General features: G+C 40.2%; 1 protein-coding gene across 10 annotated transcripts in view; it reads left to right on the top strand.

Annotated features, from left to right (window-relative positions):
• Positions 1-11,889, top strand: part of HELZ (helicase with zinc finger) — a 174,856-nt gene extending 162,967 nt beyond the window's left edge. For all 10 annotated transcript variants that reach the window (XM_054537298.2, XM_054537296.2, XM_024235035.3 and 7 more), the window contains one exon: positions 3,746-11,889. In XM_054537298.2, coding sequence (XP_054393273.2) covers positions 3,746-4,080 — 335 coding nt within the window. In that variant the 3' untranslated portion in view covers positions 4,081-11,889. The remainder of the gene's footprint in view (positions 1-3,745) is intronic.
• Positions 11,890-19,680: the final 7,791 nt, after the last annotated feature.

Genomic DNA, 19,680 nt, shown 5'->3' with positions numbered 1-19,680 from the left:
GTGTTTTAGAGGAAATGAACCATTGTGGTTTGGGTTTTAAAAAGAAATATTAGTGGGGTTTCTTGTGGTTTCAGTTTTTTACTTATTTTGAACTCAAGGATAGAGCTACCTCACTAAATATCTGAAGATCAAATATCTGAGTTCATTCTGTTTGATGATTGTCTTCAGCTACATCTGATTGCAAGAAATAGAAACCAACCCAAAGTAGCTCAGGTAAAAACAGTTTTACTGGAAATAAGATCCAGGGAGCCAGCTGGGTTGATGAGGGGAGCTGGATAGTTTTCTGGTCACTGTGTTTAATCCATGGAAGGTGCATAGCACAAAGTGCCTGGCCCATGGTAAATAGCCATTAGATATGACGGTCTCAACATCTCCCTCCAGGGCCTATGGCTTCTTCTGTGTACCTTCTCCTTTGTCCTGCTTTTCCTTGTAAATTGGTCTTCTGATCACTCTGCTCTTCTGTGTATTTTTAAGTGTCTTTTGGTTTCCAAAGTAATCTAGCTAAAGGTCTCACTTTCCCTCTCTGCCTGTACCTGCGCCCCCCCGCCCCGCCCCACATACACATACAGAAATTTCTGGGAAAAGAAATCCAGCCCAATCTGAATCAAGCATGTTCCAATGGGACACTTTCTTCTCGACATGAACACAAGGAAGGAAGAGACAGTCTCTGTGGCCCGCTAACCACAGGGCCATCAAGAAGCAGAGCGCTATACTCATAGAGCTCAGTGAAAAAGATGGCATGGTCCTCTCCCTCAAGGAGCTATCTAGTTTGGGAAATAAGATTAACATACATAAAGCAATAACAGTCAATATTAAAGGACATAAAACCAAGTGCTAAATGTGCAGTTTAGACACTGTACCCTTAAAGATGGTGGAATAGTTGGGAGAAAACTTTGTACAGGAGGAACTAACTCACCTCTCTGTTGTTATCGCCCTCTGTTGTCTAATATTAACCTTTTACTGTGTTCAGAGGAGACTAATGAGGAAATGCTTCCCATTCTTGTCCTCTTCTACCTGTATCAGTTAGGGTAAAGGCTAAGCTGTTGTCCCAAAGAGACCCCAAAGTACAGTGCCTTAAATAAGATAGAAACTTATTTTTCTTTCACCTAATTGGGTAGTTCACACTATCTGAGTAGCTTTGCTTCACAAAGTCATTGAAGGGCCCAAGGTCCTTCTACTGTGTCCCACTGTCCTCTAAAGGATTGTCTTTGTTGCGTAGTCAAAGCTAGGTTTCTGCCATGACAGTGTTTCAAGGCAAGTGGCTTATCTTCAAGCTAGAGATGACACAGAAATTGCATGCACACTTTTGCTCATATCTTATTAAGCCAAATTTAGTTACTTAGCCATACTCAGCTACAAGGGAAGCTGGGAAATGTAGTCACTAGCTGAGCAACCACGTGTCCAATTTAAGCTTAGTGTGATGGGTGGGGTTTCTGTACCTAAAAGGAAGCAGGGAAAGCACAGAAACTGAGAGATTGTTACTAGTCTCTCCTGTGCCCTCCTGGTCTTTCCCCACCTGTTTAAATCCTTCAGGACTCATCCCAGGTTTCATCTTCTCTATGTAGATTCCCTCCTGGCTCTCCCAGAACTCCCTTAGGACCTATCAGCCTTCATTGTTCCACTTCTATTGTTATTTAGCCATGCCATAACTGAATATTATATATTATTTCCACAATAAAATGATAAGTTTACGAAGGGCTGCTCTAACCAACTGTATACTTTCATGGGTCTAGCACAGCAGTGAATACATAGTAAGTGCCCAATAAATATTTATTGGATTGAGAAGGCAGTTTAAGGTTTTGGATGGGTAAATGGGCAAATTCCAGATATGAGAAGCAACCTGTGAGAAAGCAAGAAAAGCAGACTGAGCATGGCTCACCTGCCTGTTTAATTAAATAGAAGGTCTGTGAGAATATCCAGAATTTATCTGAAAAGAGGTAGAGGAGGAAAGTAAAGAAGGAGGACTTCAAAGAGCAGAGAAAACAATTTATTATAGGGCCACAAAAAACTTAATACTGATACAGGAATAGAAACACGGTTCAGTGGAACAGGAAGACTAGAAAGCCCAGATACAGATTTCAATGCACAAAAGAATTTAGTAATAATAAAAGTATGATCAGTATAGAAGGGATGGATTATTCAATAAATGATATGAACAGTTGTATCTTTACCTTATGCCACATAATAAAATAAATTGCAGATAGATTATAAAATTTTAACTTAAAACAGGAAACCCTTAAAGATTCACGAAAAGATGTAAATATTTATCTGACTTCGCATAGGAACTAGTTCATGGATTTGCTTAGTAAAATCTAAAACATTTGCTGACAAAGTGGAAGCATTATAAATAACATTAAAAGGGAAATCACAAAACAGGTAAAAATATTTGCAACATATGACAAAAGAATAGTATTCTTCATATGTAAAAAGTGCCTACAAAATAATAGGAAAAAACAATAGAATAGTATGTCCAATAGAATAATGGACAGAGGTAGTCTGCAAATAGGTAATAAACAGGGAAAACTGTTCATACACACCAGCTATCAAGGAAATGCAAACTGTAACCACAACAAGATAATTATTTACTTAATAAAATAGGCTAAGCTTTTAAACAGTCATCATGCCAGTGCTGTGATTGGGTAAAGCAATGGGCAAATATGGCTGGCTGAGTACACATGGGCAGCATCTTCCTGCAGAGTGGTTTGGCCACAGTTGTCAGAAGGTTTGTACACCTAGGGATTTATCCTGAGGAAATAGCCGTGAAATACATGAATTTGTATGGCTTGTACATCCCATTGTACACCTAGGCATTTATCCTGAGAAAGGAGCCATGAATATTTAGAAATATTGACCTGGAACATCACAGTCTAGAGAAGAGAAAAATTGGTGATAATGAAAATTTCTAAAAACGAGACATTACATAAGTAAGTTATGAAATACTCTAAATCAAGTACTTAGGGAAAAATAACAACTTAAGGCTTATCTCTGGTATTTAGAAGTATGAATGACTTACTTTCTTCTCTGGACTTTTCTGAAATTTTCCAGTTGTCCTCAGTGAATTTGTATTATGTTTATAATCCAGTACAATGTTATATAAAGTTTTAAAAGATTGAAAAGAAAAGCAGTTATTTGAAAGCAAGCTATGGTTTAGTGAGCAATAAAATTGGTTAGGAAGGATGGAGTCAAATTTTAAGGGACCTTGAAAGTCAGGCAGATTATAGGAAATGTGAAGTCATTTACAGTCCCCACACGCACACCTTATTCCATGTTACTCAGTATATAATACAAGGAAGGGTAGCATTGTAAACAAATGGAATCCCATGGCACTATTACTTAGCTCAATAATAAAAGCTGTTTTGACCAGGAGTCTGGATATGCAGCTCCTTTTTATTTAAGAGAGAGCATGTGCCTGTTTACAAACTATGAGCAGTTACTAGAATAAATATCAAAGTGTACAGTCACACAAACTGGTTTTTTATTTTTCAGCAAGCCTTCAGATTTGAACTTTAGTTTTTATATGTTAGCTATTCCACTTCTCATGGCTGTTTTATGTGTCTATAAGATAGGGACATTTGGTTGGATGTGTTGTGATTTCAGCATTCTGTGGCAGAAGGTGTCTGTCCTTGTGGCTGTACTGTCCCTGAGTTCCTGGAGATGAGAGCCAGTTCTGACACACTGAGTGAATGAGGCACATGAACATTGCTGGGCTCGTCCTTAAATCTGTGTCACTGTTCTCTGCTTTTAGCGCCACCCAAGACTGTCAAACCCCCTGAGGATCAACTGAAGTCGGAGAACCTCGAGGTGTCCAGTTCCTTCAACTACAGTGTGCTGCAGCATCTCGGCCAGTTTCCACCCCTTATGCCCAACAAGCAGATTGCGGAGTCGGCCAATAGCAGTAGCCCCCAGAGCTCTGCGGGGGGCAAGCCCGCCATGTCCTATGCCAGCGCTCTGCGGGCCCCTCCAAAGCCCAGGCCCCCTCCTGAGCAGGCCAAGAAGAGTAGCGACCCTCTGTCTCTCTTCCAGGAACTGAGCCTGGGGAGCTCATCTGGCAGCAATGGCTTTTACTCATATTTTAAATAATCACTTTTTTTTTCCCTCAAGGGAGAATGTTTTAATTTCTGTTTGTATCAGTAGAATTAAGGTAGTTGGACTTCATCTATAGATGCACACTTCCCTTTGTTTTAATATTAAATATGTTCTCACTTAATTGCTTTGCTGCTAGACTTGCAACTAATTTTTTTAAAGTATATTCCATTATTTTGCATTTTTGATGTGTCAAAACTTTGACAGCTTTTATGTAGAATAAAAAAATTTTTAAATTTGTGTATTGTTACATATGTTTGCATCAAGCTAGCAGCCAAGAGGTTAATTGTGCAACTATAAAAAAAAAAAAAAAAGAAAAAAAAGTTTGTCTAAAATGTATTTAAAAAGAAAAAAAAATTGTAAGTAGCATTTACATTTATTCAATAATATTACCATATGCTGGGTTTCTGTACCAGAAATGGCCAGTTGATGTACAAATGTATGTTATTTTTGCTTAAATTCATTTAAATTTTTTTTAAAATAAAGGGGCAGCATCTTCTAAATAAGTTTTATCAGCTTTTTTTTTTTTTTTTTTGTGACACGATGCTGCATTCTAAAACTTTTATAGTTTTAGACTATGTATGATGTGTTGTTGTAATCTCCATCCACCGTAGGATAGAGTTAAAGGCATTCTTTGCAGGCATATTTTGTATGCCACTGTTTTTTGAAATGTGAAAAAAACGTTGGCATACTTAGTTATTTTTTGGACAAGCTACACTTCAAGCTTGTTTTTAATGTTAATTTGATAGTGTGTGTGTTTTTTTTTTTTTAAAACAAATCAAGAAGCTGAAAAATTTTTAGGATTGTTGGTGCTTAGTAGACTTGATAACTATTTTAAAAATGCGTGAATTTAGTAAAATTCTTTTTTTCTCACTATGCATGTGTAAATGTTTGTAACCTGGCTTCCCTCTTCTCCAGTGGTATAAAGAATTGTGCCGCTTTAAGGTTTGGGTTTTTTTCCCTCCAGTAAAAATTTTGGTACCTTATTTGATGTTTACATTAAAATGTGACATTATACGTGGCAATTCAAATATTTTGCTAGCTGTCTTGTTTGAGGAACACCATTAAAGAAGAAATACAATGTTTGTCAAAAATGTATCAAAATTCATCAGAATCTGGGGCAGAAAACTACCCTTGTTTTTCATGTCTTTCAATTCTTCTAAAATACCCCTTATTGAACTTGTACACAATATAAAATTTAAATAGCCATCTTAAATATTCTACCATCTAAAAATTGCTTTGAATGAATTTTGGTAAAATCCAAAGGAAAATGTTTACCCTCTTGAAACTTATGGTCTTGTCACACATTTAAAGCAATATGTGTCCTTATTTTCCTGACCTTGTAATACTACTTTTATATTTCAGAGGTATCTCGAAACTACAGTATAAACTTTTTTTAAAAAAAAAAGATGAGGCTGGGGAACGTTTCGAATGAACCCAATCTTCCTGATGATCCATTCAAAAACAGGTTTTTGGAAGACCACTTTTGATAGGCCATCCTATAATCAAAGTACATTTTTAAAACCAGGTTGAAAAGTGGCAAAGGTAAAGAAAAATTACTGACATTTCTTCTATGATTGGAGTTTAGTTTATGTTGGCCAGCTACAACCCCTTTTAATCCTCAGACAGTTTGGGATAAAAGAGTGCCTTTGGTTAATGGTTAGCAAGCTCCAGGACAAGCGCCGCGTGCTTCTTTTATTCAGCTCTACCTTTCTGCTAAGAGTGCGGTTCATTTGTGTGTGGCTTCGTGTTACAGGCTGTGGGTCTCTGTGTAAGGTGGCAGACATAGACTTGTAAACTGCAGACGTGTTAATGGTTAGTATAAATCACAGTTGGAAAACTGAGCCAGCAAGTTACAGCACCACGCTTTCTCTGTATGATGTCAGATCACCACATTTAGCAATGTCAAATTTTACTCAACATACTTTAGTAGGAAGAAAAGAAGAAAAAGTTTTGCCACGTAGCTATGTGCTTTTAAGTCTGTGACAAAACTCAAGACATAGTCCGAATGAAAATTAGATCTCTCTGATGTGAGGATGTTATGGAAAATAATTTTCCCATCAGTGATTATCCACCCCCCAGCCCCCATATACAGGACAACAATGCAAGCTAGATAAATGTTCAAAAGCAATCTGATAATATGAAGACAGAATTGTCAAGTCAGGGCTTTGAGTTGACCCCTTGTCATGAGGTTATTGCCTAATCTCCTGTTTTCTATACTTGAATCTTTAAAAACTATCAGTTTTTAAATTATTTATATTTATATTTAGTTAAGGGTCATGGGGTCATGTATGCACCCCATCACCTTATATAAATACGTTGATGATGGAAGCTTTGGATAAAGAAGCTATTAAGTTGTCATGACATCCTTGTTCTAAGCAGTTATTTCTAAAAACTAAAAATAATAGCTACTTATTGGCCCACCGCTCTGCTGTGAGTATATGAGTACTCCTCATTCCTTATTTCCATAGCCAGTCAAGGATTCTAATGCTGCTTCCATCTGATACTCTTCTTAGATTCTGCATCAGATGCTTATTTTGACTTATAACAAGCTTACTCTTCCTCAGCATTACATAATGCCATCTTTCCAACCGTGCTTTAAAGAACCTGCTCTTTACGCATAGTATCTTAACAACATTTTGAACAAGTCTTGTGTAAGAATCATTGCAAGTTTCCATCAAAATGAGGCGTGTCTTCTGAGTACAGCTGATGTTCTTTGGGTATTACTTGAGTAGTAGTAGCAAGTACCCATAAATCAGATTTATGAAACATAACTTATATGCTAGGTTCAACCCTTATATATGCATATATATGTATAGTATATGTATATATGTATATAAAATTTTTTTCCAGAAAACTTGATGATAGCTCTCAGATAATACCAAGTATTACCAGCTTCCATTTCTTCAGAACAGATTTTTTTCTAAGTGAGGTTAATTGTTCACATAATGTCTTTTTACATCTTTGTCCTTTGTATCACTCTGAAGTTTTCTTTTTCTTGCCAGAATATTTGTTTCACTTTTTAATTTCAGTGCTACTTGAGATTTTCTTTTTTTTTTAACCTTAAAGACAATATTCTGGATGATATAGTTTGTAAAGTGAGCCTTCATACTGAAAAAATTCTTTTCATCATCTAAAAATGGTATTTTGTTATGATTTGAAGAACCTCATTCCATGTAACATGGATATTTTCTTGTGTGTTTTTAAAGGGGGTTTTGGTTGTCATTTGGGCATATGCTTTGCCAAATTGTTATAGCAGAACTTTGTTTTTGATTACTCAGTAGTTAATTATTGACCATTTAAACTAACATGACCTTAATTTTCCTTTCCTCACACAGGTATGCTTTCTATCCAGGTCATTTTTTATACGTGAAATAACAAACTGCTTTGTGTAGGTTTTTTTTTTTTTTTTAATCATCAGATTTTAGAATAAGTTTAGGTTCGATGTAAACATCAACTGGTCTTTTCAGTTCAGAGAACTGCAGAATAAGTAAAATAAGCAGAATTCCCACTGAATAAGCATTACCTTATTAAACATAGCAACGTCTAAGACCAATTTATGAAAATACTCTCCTTTTTTATGGAGGCATTGGAGCTGCTGAGAAAGCTAATGAATTTCCCAACTTTGGGATAATTAATATATAGTATTGTATTGCTCTAGTGTAGTTGATTTTATGTGTTTAATATTTTTCATGTCAAGAGCAAAGCTGCAGACGTAAAAGATGTTTCTCTAGCCCCCTTAGCTAGAGCGAGCCACCTTTGTTAAGAGTCAGGGTGTGAAGAACAATTTCAAGATAAATTTTAGTATTTCAACCATTGTTATTAAGAAAATTAGACTTACTGAAATACTCATTTAAAAACAGACACCTTCTATAGCATTGTTTTGTAATGGAGTTATTTTTAAAAAGGGAATCCCAGAAAGAATCTATAAAAATACAAGGTTAAAACTTTAAATGTATTGAAAGATACAAATTGGTGCTTTCAAATGTCATGTAGGCTAGCCATCGTTGTTTTTTGTTTTTTCCCTCCAGCTCCTCAATGGTAGTAATTTGTCTTTTATGATTTACCAGACATTATTTCTTGCTCACTATCCCCTTAACATATGAAAATCCTTAATTTCTACTGCCGCACTCTATGTCTTCCTGAATCTCAAGGTATAAATGTCTTAATGGATCTGTCTCCACTCTTTGCCATCTGATCCACATTCAAACCATCTAGAAATTAGAAAGAATAGGTAATGTTCTATCTGTGATTTCTTGTTCAAAATATCACGTAGTGGTGCCAATCACTTATAAAGACACCATCTCCATCTTGAAAGAGTAACTGGCATGTTAGTCTTGAAAGTGCTCATTATGATATGCTCCTCACATTTCCCATCTGCTTGAGGATGGACATTTATTAGCTGAGACTTTAAAGCTGCTAAATTCACACTTTCTACTTTCATACCTTTTTAATTAGTAATGTCAAGACCATTGTTGCAAGGAGTGAATCTTACTAAACACATTCTGTTATTACTTTAAACTAGAATATGAGATTCAAGAGATTTAAAAACAATTTTAATGTAACGTTTAAAATTTTTGAACCAATTGAAAATGTCTACTTTGGAGTGAAGTTTAAGGAAACAGTCACCAGAGTTTCTAAAAATTTTTTGGAGGGAGGTACCTAATAGAAGAATCTAGACTTAGAAATGTGAACTGTGGTTAAATCCCAAACCCAGTTCCGCAGTGGTTGTCTAAAGCGTCTAAAACTGGAGTGTTAAGAAAACCCAGAGACATTCATATAGTTTCAGTTATCAGAGTATTAGACCAGACTTTATTTGCAATTTGTTCAACAGAGAGATTTTATTTTGATACAGATATTAAGCATAAAGCATAGTAAGTTTTATATAATTCTATGAGTTCATTAAACAATATTATGAAATTTTCATTATGTTCGTGGGGAGTCTTTTTAACTGTTTCTACCTCATATATGAGGTCTCTTCTGTATTTTACTTTGCATACTAGCATGTGATTGCCTGCCTTAGAACTATGTAGAGGAGGGGAAATCAATATTACCTTTTAAGAAATTTTTTGTTTTATGAAGTGTTTTCATTAGTACTTTTTTAATGTTTGAGAAGTAAAGGGGAAAGGGTGGCAAATTACATAGGTTGCAATACAGAGTAGACGTCACATAGTACTATTTACAAATCTGTCCTGTTTTAAGATTTTAGAATTGTGAACAGGATGGAGCAATGGTTCTCAAACTTTAGCTAGTATCAGAATTGCCTCGAGGTCTTGTTAAAATTCGGATAGCTGGACCCACCCCCAGCATTTCTGATTTTGGTCTGGAGCCTGATGATTTGCATTTCCAACGAGTTTCCAGGCGATGCTGATGCTGCCAGTCCAGGAACCACACTTTGAAAATCACTGGTCTGATTCTCACAGTTTGAAAGTCTCAGAGACCTTCAGAGTCTGAACGTCTTTTCAACCATGCATTTATTTACTCAGTGTAAAAAACTGATCTCTGGAGACATTTTTATAAATCTGGTGCCATGACTGGAACATTTGTGGAGAAAGGTCTCCATGGAGCGACAGGCCCTTTGGATTGGCCACCACCCCTCCTCACTCTCACCCCTGCTGGGGTCTGCACTGCTCTTCCGCAGTAGGGTGAAGGAGCTCTTTGGTTTTAGGGTGAGTTTGCTTTTGTGTGCACTGCTGCCTGGGCATCTGTCTGGAAGCTGTGCATTTGTTTGGTGTGCTTAGGGTCAATCTTGATCCACATGCGTGGAAGTGAGAATCCTGGAAAGAAGCCATCAGAATGCCATGTATCGAGGCACTAAGTGCAGGAGTCCCTGTCCTAAGATGGCAGTGTCATGGAGCATCAAAAACCACAGATAATCCTTAAATAATAAAATAAGTTTTTTTTTTTTTTTCGGGGCAGAGTCTTGCTCTGTCGCCCTGGCTGGAGTACAGTGGCATGATCTCGGCTTACTGCAACCTCCGCCTCCCGGCTTCAAGTGATTCTCCTGCCTCAGCCTCCCAAGTAGTTGGGACTACAGGTGTGCGCCACTATGCCCAGCTAATTTTTGTATTTTTTAGTAGAGACGGGGTTTCACCGTGTTGGCCAGGATGGTCTCCATCTCTTGACCTCATGATCTGCCCGCCTCGGGCTCCCAAAGTGTTGGGATTACAGGCGTGAGCTACCGCACCTGGCAAATGTTTTAGTTTTTATGGTTATTATTATTACTATTTTTTTTTGGTGGGGGGAGGGTGGTGAGGGCAAAGGATTTGTTTTTCAAATTATGTGTTTCTCAGGTTAACAGTTATTTTAGATTCTCTGCCATGCCAGCAGGTGTTAGAGAGAGCCTGAAGTGTTATATATGGCAGAAAATAAATGTCTCTGATTACTTTGCTACCTTTAAAAAAATCTATATGTGTTTGCAAAACAGCCTAGGGGGATCTACCACCTACACAGCATGAATTATTCATAAGTCATAGGTGCACAAGTATGAGCAAGTTATTTTTGAGAAAGAAACTGCCTATAATATAATAAACCTGTCAGGTCTTTGGGTATTGTTTAATTTGTGTGTTGTTGCTGTTTTATCTGGACTGCATCTTGGGGGGTATTGGGCTCTGCTTCTGGTTTTTAGTTTGCCTTTGAATTTACTGAGATACTAGAAAGACAAAAAAAGCTATTTTTAAGGTAATAGAATACAGAATGACTTAGGTGTAAAAGTACACGTGAAGACCATCATAGAATAAACAGATTTGGAGTTTTCTTAAGACACAGTCCTTCCTACTGAAAAGGCTCGCTAACCTTTGGAGAGGATTGTTTCTATTTTCAGCCTGGGTTCCTTTATGCAGTCGCAACTTAGAGGGGAGCTTCGGTTTATTTACACTTTGCTTTGCACGATAACTTGTATGCGAAGACCTCTTTATATCTTTCAGTAGGTCAGAGGGCTCTTTGTCCTGGTTGAAGTCCCAAAGTGTCAGTGCAGCTGAGAATGTTTCTCAGCCTCCCCCTTTACAGAGGAAGGGTCCTGGATTTTCATAAATCCAGACCATGCCTGCTTCCTGTAAATCCATGTATATGACATTGTACTGTATCTGATTTCTGTGCCAGTCATCTGACCTGATTCTTTAAACCCCATAAAGGTACTGGCTATATGTAGTAGTTGTATCCTAGGTAAATATGGTGATTAAAATACTTCTCTTCTAAATTATAAAGATACTGAGTTTTGCATTTTATTAAAGGGTCCTGTTATTAGTGACACAGGATTTTTTTTTTAATGCTTCATACATATAGTTCTTATCTAAACTTGTTCAGCTAACTTCATAGATCAGTTACTTAGCAAATTCATACTGGGTCTTATTTTGGGAAGTCTTCCTGAGGGAAGCTGTACAAAACTGAGGTGGTCAGGTTCATCTCTTCAAAGTACCAGTTATACAGCCATCTAAATAGGCATAATTTATGACAAAATTATGACAATTTTTTTCTTTGCAGTAAACGATACCTCATCTAAGAGGCTCTAATACCTAAAGAGTTTATCCTTAAAAGTAAAAGTGACTTTGTACCATAAAATAACCCCAAAGCCACTCTCTAGGGTTTTTATTTTCTTCTTTCTTTGTCTTTATCTTTTCTAACTTAGTTTTGGAATTACGTTAGCTACTTTGGTTCCATAGAACAAGTTTTCAACTTGGGGTCTACAGTTCCTACAGTGTGCTCATTGTCTCAGTGAAGTTCTTTTGTTTTCAAAGATTCATGGTAACAAAATGTATTTTACTGCTACAACTAAAATGTATTTATAATAAAATGCCTTTTTAATAATTTGGAGATGTGTTTATTATGTGTGAACTATAATTCTCTGCTTCCTTCTGCCCTTAAGGTCAAAGGTCTGACTGAAGTTAAGCACAGCCCTTTGATTTTATTCCTAATAGTAAATGGTAAAACGAATGTAACTGAGAACTCATAGTGTGAATTTGTAAAGTTCTAACTCTGCTTTCCAGAAATTTGTGACTTGGCTTAAATCCCCAAACTTCAGCAGTAATGCTTTTAAGACTTAAAAGTGTTACCTGAAAGTTTAAAGATCTCCAGTGGTCAGTGAGAAAATAAGCCCTTTTCAAATAGTCATTCAACATATATCTTACAAATTTAGGAAAATTATCCTGAATTACTCTTAACAAGTCACTTAGTTGTTAATGCGGCCCAGAATTTATTTGAGAACTCATAAACCTAGTTTGTAGCAATATATTATGTAGGTATAATCATGCACTTCACAGTAATGCGTGACAAGCATTAATTCAACAATCCAAAAAAAAAAAAAAATTGTTGGTTGTGCAGAAAATTGCCCTGAGTCAAGGTCTTGTTTTTCTTGGGGAAATAATTCTTTGCATCTGCCATGATGTGATTTTGAGAAGCATTAGCAGGTCACAGAAGGCTTTGTGTGCCCTGGCTATTTTATTTTTAACATCCTATTAATGTGGCACCATAAATCTAGCTTGAATGTACTGTGCTTCAAGTTTGTAAATGTAAGTAGATGGGACGGTCAGCCTTTCCTAAGGACAATGTACCGTTTGTACTCATTGCGGTGAATCCATTTTAAGCTAGGTATCTCGCTTTGAGTTGATTTGATATGACATTAATCTAATCTGGACTTCAGAAATAAAAACTTCTTTCCATATAAATCAAATGGATTTGGGGGACTCCTTGAGCTGTTCCCTGCTCTAGATTAAATAACCCCAAGGCTCCACTGTCACTGGGAAAATGCAGATGTGACTGCTGCAGGAGTTAGCCCTATGCCATATTGATGCTCTTTGAAGCATTTTTCTGAGAAAGGTATTAGTATGAAAGTTAGTATGAAAATGTAATTGATAAAATAATCACTTCCTTTCATCGAAACTGCAAGATGGGAAATTCGATGTGGAGTGCAGGTCAAGTACGAAGAGCGAAAGCTGGTTAGCAGAAGCAGTGCTGGCATCCCAGTCGTTTTTAAACTGGAGCGTCCAGATATTCCTGTGGTTAGCTCTGAACAGCCAAAGAGCACTTGTCTGAAATTGACTCAGCTGCTCGAGTTACATAGTATTGTCCTAACAAATCAGTTCCCTAATGGGTGGAAATCCTCTTAAGATTTAAAGAGCCCTGTGTTGATTGCATTGCCTCACTTCCAGTTCATGCTACCAACTGCAGCCAGTTCCCTTTCTGAAATAGATCAGACTGTACCACTCTTTTGCTGAAAAGCCTTCAGTGGCTCTCCATCACATCCTACATTTTTTAGCTGGATTTCGAGGCACCCAAGTCATGTTCCTGAGCATTGCACATACCAGGTTATAGCAGATCAGTCACCATCACTTCCTGAACAAGCCCTTGATCTTCTGGCCTCTCAATTTTGTTTGGAGCATGCGCATCAGCTCTCAGACGCCCACTCCCCAGGGATACTGATTAGTCGAGACTCAATTTCACCTCCCACACTACCCTTGGAATTAGCCCCTTTGTCTCTGTGCTTGCAATTAAGCTTTATATCTCCCTTATCACCATTTTTGTGTTATAGTTGGGAGTCTATGAGCTTTTGGGAAGCAGAGATGATGTCCTCAGACCTCTAAACCACCAGCACCAGCTCTGTGCCTGTTATATGGCAGGCTTTTGATGAACGCTTGCTGAACTGGATCGGGGGTTTGATCAAGAGAAGAGCTTAAAGATGCTCTCCCCTCCCCGTTGACATTCTTTGCCTGACATTCTTTGCCCACACAGTGTGGCCTTATGACAACACTTGGCAGGAGAGTGATGGCTTGGGATGGAGGAGGAGTAAGCTGTCTTGTCCGGTGATGTCTCTGCCCATTCCACATGGTTCTCCGAGCAGTGACAAAGCGTTAGCATTCATGAGCATTTTCTGTCTTGCCTGGTATCACTGTTAGAACCCTTCACCTGACAGCTTCACCATGGTTATGCCAGTTTTGATGGATGCTGCCTACTTTAGCACATTCTGGTCTGTAGGCATATACCTGCCATTCAGTGTTCTGGGAATGTGATGAAATTCCCCCTTTGAAGCTCTGGTTGATTTGAAATCCACAGAGGAAGGTAATTAAATTGAATAGAAGCTGCAGCTTGCAAAACCTATGGTATTATCCCACTCTTAGCTCATTAAAACTGCTGCTCTGCAAATTGATTTGAACCTTATTTCAGGAAATTGTGCTGCAATTCCCTGAGAACAAAGTGGTGCTGGCGAGGTGATCTGGAGGAGCCAGTGAAGGACTCTGAAGGTAGGCATGGCCAGCTGGACACTCGGCTCACGTGCTATGCTCCCCTGCACACGGAGCCGTGGGAGGATGGAGTTTTGATACTGTTTGCTCCCAGATTGAACAGAAACACTGATGACAAGCCATTTTGGATGTAGGAGGGGAGTGCCTGAAAGTTTTGGAGGCCTTGCAAAGGAAACTCGGAAATGTTCCAATTAGTCTTCTGAGTTTTGTTTCCTTTATAGGCAAAAGATACACGGGAGCCTAAAGGGACGGTCCGGAAGTCACAAGAGTAGGTAGCCTTGTCTTCATGCCTGGTCCCCAAACCCACCTGCTGGTTAAGTCTTCCATCTGTGTAGAATTCAGGGATGTGCATGATTTTCCAAAGCTAAACAGACGTGGGTGCTCTAGGCTCCTTTTCTTAGACAAAGTTTTGCAGGTTCAGTCCTCTTAGATTTAGAACCAGGTTTAAAGCAAGTTGTATAACCTGGGACAAAATTAACAGAAGGTGATTGGGAGATGGTGAGGGAATAGGCTTCATCTTGATGAATCAGGTCTCAGGGTGGCTGTTGAGGACAACAGATGATTCCTGCTGGGCTGGCTCAGCTAACAGAGTGGAAGGTCAACTTTTTGGAAAAAAATAGATTGTGATCTAGTGTAATTATACTTCTAGAAATCTTATTTTTTTTTTTTGGAGATGGAGTATTACTCTGTCACCTAGGCTGGAGTGCAGTGGCACAATCTCAGCTCACTGCAACCTCTGCCTCCCGGGTTCAAGCAATTCTGCCTCAGCCTCCCGAGTACGCCTTAGCAGGTGCACGCTGCCATGCCTGGCTAATTTTTTGTATTTTAGTAGAGACAGGGTTTCACCGTGTTGCCCAGGCTGGTCTCGAACTCCTGGGCTCAGGCAGTCTGCCTGCCTCAGCTTCCCAAAGTGCTAGGATTATAGATGTGAGCCACCGCACCTTGCCTGAAATCTCTGTTCTTAAAGGCTCTCAGCTGATGTGTTCTAGCTCATAAAATCATCTCATCTCAGAGATGTGCAGCTGTGGGCTCTGCTGTAGCAAATACAGCTGGCTCAGTCACATTTATCTGACTTAAGCAAAGCTCAGGGACAAGCCACTCTGGTTGCCAACACCTGAGGTCAGGGACCTGGATTGGCAATGAGCTCTTGTGTACTCTTTTCTTGCTTCTTGAGGTATTCTTATGGTGTGGATTCCCCCGCCACCTTTTTTTGTTTGTTTGTTTGTTTTTGTTTTGAGACAGGGTCTCACTCTGTCATCCAAGCTAGAGTTTAGTGGTGCAATTATAGCTCACTGCAGCCTCCACCTCCAGGGCTCAAGCAATCCTCCCACCTCAGCCTCCTGAGTAGCTGGGACCAAAGGTGTGTACCACCATGCCTGGCTATTTTCTTGTTGTTGATTTTTTCTGGTAGAGATGGAGTCCTGCTATGTTACCCAGGCTAGTCTTGAATTCTTGGGATCAAGTGATCCTCTTGCCTTGGCTTCCCAAAGTGCTAGGATGACAGGCGTGAGCCATGCATCCAGCCCCGATTCTTTTTTGTAGCATCATTGCATGCGTCCCTCCTGCCCATTCGCTCTCTGACAGCACTTTAGTTCATGAGCTTATTCACTGCACTAGCATGTCCTGAGGCCACTGTGTGCTGCTGTGCAGAGGATTTGGCAAAAGGATTGTGGGGAGTGGGTGATTCTGGCTGGCAGGATGATTCTGCAGAAAATACAGGCCTTACTTTCAAAGAATTTATAATCAGCAAAGCATGTGGCCCAATGAGCTATACTACAGTGAGGTAAGTACTAGAAATATGAACAAAATGTCAAAGAGGAGAGAAGCATGAATTTTGCCCTGAGGAGTTGGAGAGCATCACCTCATAATGTCTGAGCTGGGCCCTGCAGAACAAGTAGCGTAGACAGGGCCAGGCCACATGCCCCTTCTATGCTTCCAAGGAACCCTCCTGAGGCCGGGAGCGGTGGCTCACCCCTGTAATCCCAGCACTTTGGGAGGCCAAGGCGGGCGGATCACAAGGTCAAGAGATCGAGACCAGCTTGGCCAACATGGTGAAACCCTGTATCTACTAAAAATACAAAAATTAGCTAGGCATGGTGGCATGTGCCTGTAATCTCAGCTACTCGGGAAGCTGAGGCAGGAAAATTGCTTGAACCCGGGAGGTGGAGGTTGCAGTGAGCCGAGATTGCACCACTGCACTCCAGCCTGGTGATAGAGCGAGATTCCGTCTCGAAACAACAACAACAACAAAAAAAGGAACCCTCCCTGTCAACAGAAAATGTCAAACTCTGTAAAATATTTGAAGAGATTTATTCTGAGCCAAATTCGAGTGACCATGGCCCATGACACAGCCCTCAGGAGGTCCCGAGAACAGGTACCCAATGTAGTCGGTGCGCAGCTTGATTTTATATATTTTACGGAGGCATGATACATCCATCAAATACATTTAAGAAATATATCGGTTTGATTCAGAAAGGCAGGGCAACTCAAAGTGGGGGCTTCCAGGCTATAGGTAAATTTAAATATTTTCTGGTTGACAATTGGTTGAGTTTATCTGAAGACCTGGGATTAATGGAAAGGAATGTTCAGGTTAAGATAAAGGATTGTGGGGACCAAGTTTTATTGTGCAGAGGAATCTCTTAGATAACAGACTTCAGAGAGAGAGAGAGAGCAGATTGTAAAATGTTTCTTTTTTTTTTTTTTTTTTGAAACGGAGTCTTGCTCTGTCACCCAGGCTGGAGTGCAGTGGCATGATCTCGGCTTACTGCAATCTCTGCCTCCCAGGTTCAAGCAATTCTCGTGCCTCAGCCTCCCGAGTAGCTGGGATTACTGACGTGTGCCACCACACCTGGCTAATTTTTGTATTTTTAGTAGAGATGGGTTTTCACTGCGTTGGCCAGGCTGGTCTTAAACTCCTGACCTCAGGTGATCCACCCACTTCGGCCTCCCAAAGTGCTGGGATTACAGGCGTGAGCCACCGCAGCTGGTCTAAAATGTTTCTTATCAGACCTAAAAGGGTGCCTGGCTCTTAGTTGATTATCTGCTGGATCTGGAAAGAAAGGAAGGAAAACAAAGGGGGAAATGGATTGTCTATAGAATGTGGATTTTTCCCACAAGAGACTTTGCAGGGTAATTTCGAGGTATGGCAAGGAAATATATTTTAGGGTTAAATATTTTTTTCCTTGTCTCATAATGTTATGCCAGTCAGATTGAAAAGTAAGTCACAATATATAGGGTCAAATAAAACCTATCTGATGAGGATTGTGATTTGTAGGGCATGACTCCTTAGACTCCTTAGGTAGGAATTTGAGCAAGATAAAAAAAATAGAGCTTACTCCTCATCCCAAATCTCATAGGATTTTACTTTTTATTTTTTATTTTTATTTTAATTTTTGAGATGGACTTTCGCTCTTGTTGCCCAGGCTGGAGTACAGTGGAACCATCTTGGCTCACTGCAACCTCTGCCTGCCGGGTTCAAGCGATTCTCCTGCCTCAGCCTCCCGAGTAGCTGACAGGCACCCGCCATCACGCCCGGCTAACTTTTTGTAGTTTTAGTAGAGATGGGATTTCAGCATGTTGGCCAGGCTGGTCTGGAACTCCTGACCTCAGGTGATCCACCTGCCTTGGCCTTCCAAAGTGCTGGGATTACAGGCATGAGCCACCTCGCCTGACCAGCACTTTACTTTAAAATCATCTGCCATTGAACTCTGAGTTCCTGAAGGACAGGACTGTAATTTATTCCTTGTTTTATTCTAGTTTAGCACAGTGCCTAGCCTGGCACACAATGTTGATCATCAATGTGGTAGACAGAACAGTGGTCGTCCCCAAATGTCCCCATCCGAATCCTCAGAACCTGTGTGTGGATGTCCACTTCCTAACCTGTGAGACCTGTTTCTTTACATGGAAAAAGGGACTTGGCAGGTGTGCTGAAGTGAAGGATTTGTTTTTTCGTTTCTTTTGTTTTTTTTTTGAGACTGAGTCTTGCTCCGTCGCTCAGGCTGGAGTGCAGTGGCACGATCTCGGCTCACTGCAAGCTCCACCTCCTGGGTTCACACCATTCTCCTGCCTCAGCCTCCCGGGTAGCTGGGACTACAGGCGCCCGCCACCACGCCCGGCTAATTTTTTGTATTTTTAGTAGAGATGGGGTTTCACCGTGTTAGCCAGGATGGTCTCGATCTCCTGACCTCGTGATCCACCTGCCTCGGCCTCTCAAAGTGCTGGGATTACAGGTGTGAGCCACCGTGCCCGGCCTAAGTGAAGGATTTGAGGTGAAGAGATTCTTCTGGATCTTCTGAGCAGGCCCAGTATAATCACAGGGGCCCTTCTAAGAGGTAGGCAGGAGAATCAAAGTAAAGAGGCAGAGATGCCATGATGGAAGCAGAGATTGGAGTGACGCACCCACAAACCAAGGAGTGCCATCTAACTCCAGAAACAGGAAAAGCAAGGCGAACAATTCTCACCTGAAGCTTCCAGAAGGAACTATCTCCGCGGACACCTTGATTTTTGCCTCATAAGACTCATTTCAGACTTCTGATCTCCAGAACTAGCAGAATAAGTTTGTGTTATTTTAAGCCACTATGTTTCCGTTATTTGCTACAGCATCCATGGAAAGCAAATATACTCAGTAAGCATGTGTTTATTTAAGTGAAGGAGGCCCCATGTGGGAGGGATGTCAGCTGGCTTGGAATGTTTGAGAAACAGGGTTCTCCAGAGCAGTCAGTGCTCACCAGTGGCAGAGAGAGGGTCAGAGAGCCCTTAGGCAGTGACAGAAAGAATGAAAATGAGGAGATGGATTTGGGAGTCATTTCAGAAGCAGAATCTGTGAGGCTTGGCTCAGTGAGCAAGATAGGAGTCCAAGAAATGACAGCAACTCTGGCTTGGGGGCGTAGGTACCTAGGGTGCCCATCAAAGTGAGGGAACAAAAAAGGCAGAGTCGGTTTGGTTAAGAGAAGTCATGGGTTGGGGCCAGGCTCGGTGGCTCATGCCTATAATCCTAGCACTTTGGGAGGCGGAGGCAGGTGGATCACCTGAGGTCAGGAGTTCGAGACCAGCCTGGCCAACACGCTGAAACCCCATCTCTACTTAAAAAAAAAAAGTCAGCCAGGCATGGTGGCGGGCACCTGTAATTCTAGCTACTTGGGAGGCTGAGGCAGGAGAATCACTTGAACACGGGAGGCAGAGATTGCAATGAGCCGAGACGGAGCCATTGCACTCCAGCCTGGGCAACAAGAGTGAAACTGCCTCAAAAAAAAAAAAAAAAAAAGCCATGGGTTGGGTTTGGACTTAGGCACGTGGGGTGGCCTGGAACCTCCAGAGAACAAAGTTTCTGCAGAAAACAAGGCAACACACCGGGTCTGACACC

Source organism: Pongo abelii, chromosome 19 (genome assembly GCF_028885655.2).
Source record: "Pongo abelii isolate AG06213 chromosome 19, NHGRI_mPonAbe1-v2.0_pri, whole genome shotgun sequence".
Taxonomy (NCBI): domain Eukaryota; kingdom Metazoa; phylum Chordata; class Mammalia; order Primates; family Hominidae; genus Pongo; species Pongo abelii.
The sequence above is the reverse complement of the archived record's forward strand: the minus strand, read 5'-3'. Positions and strand labels throughout refer to the sequence as shown.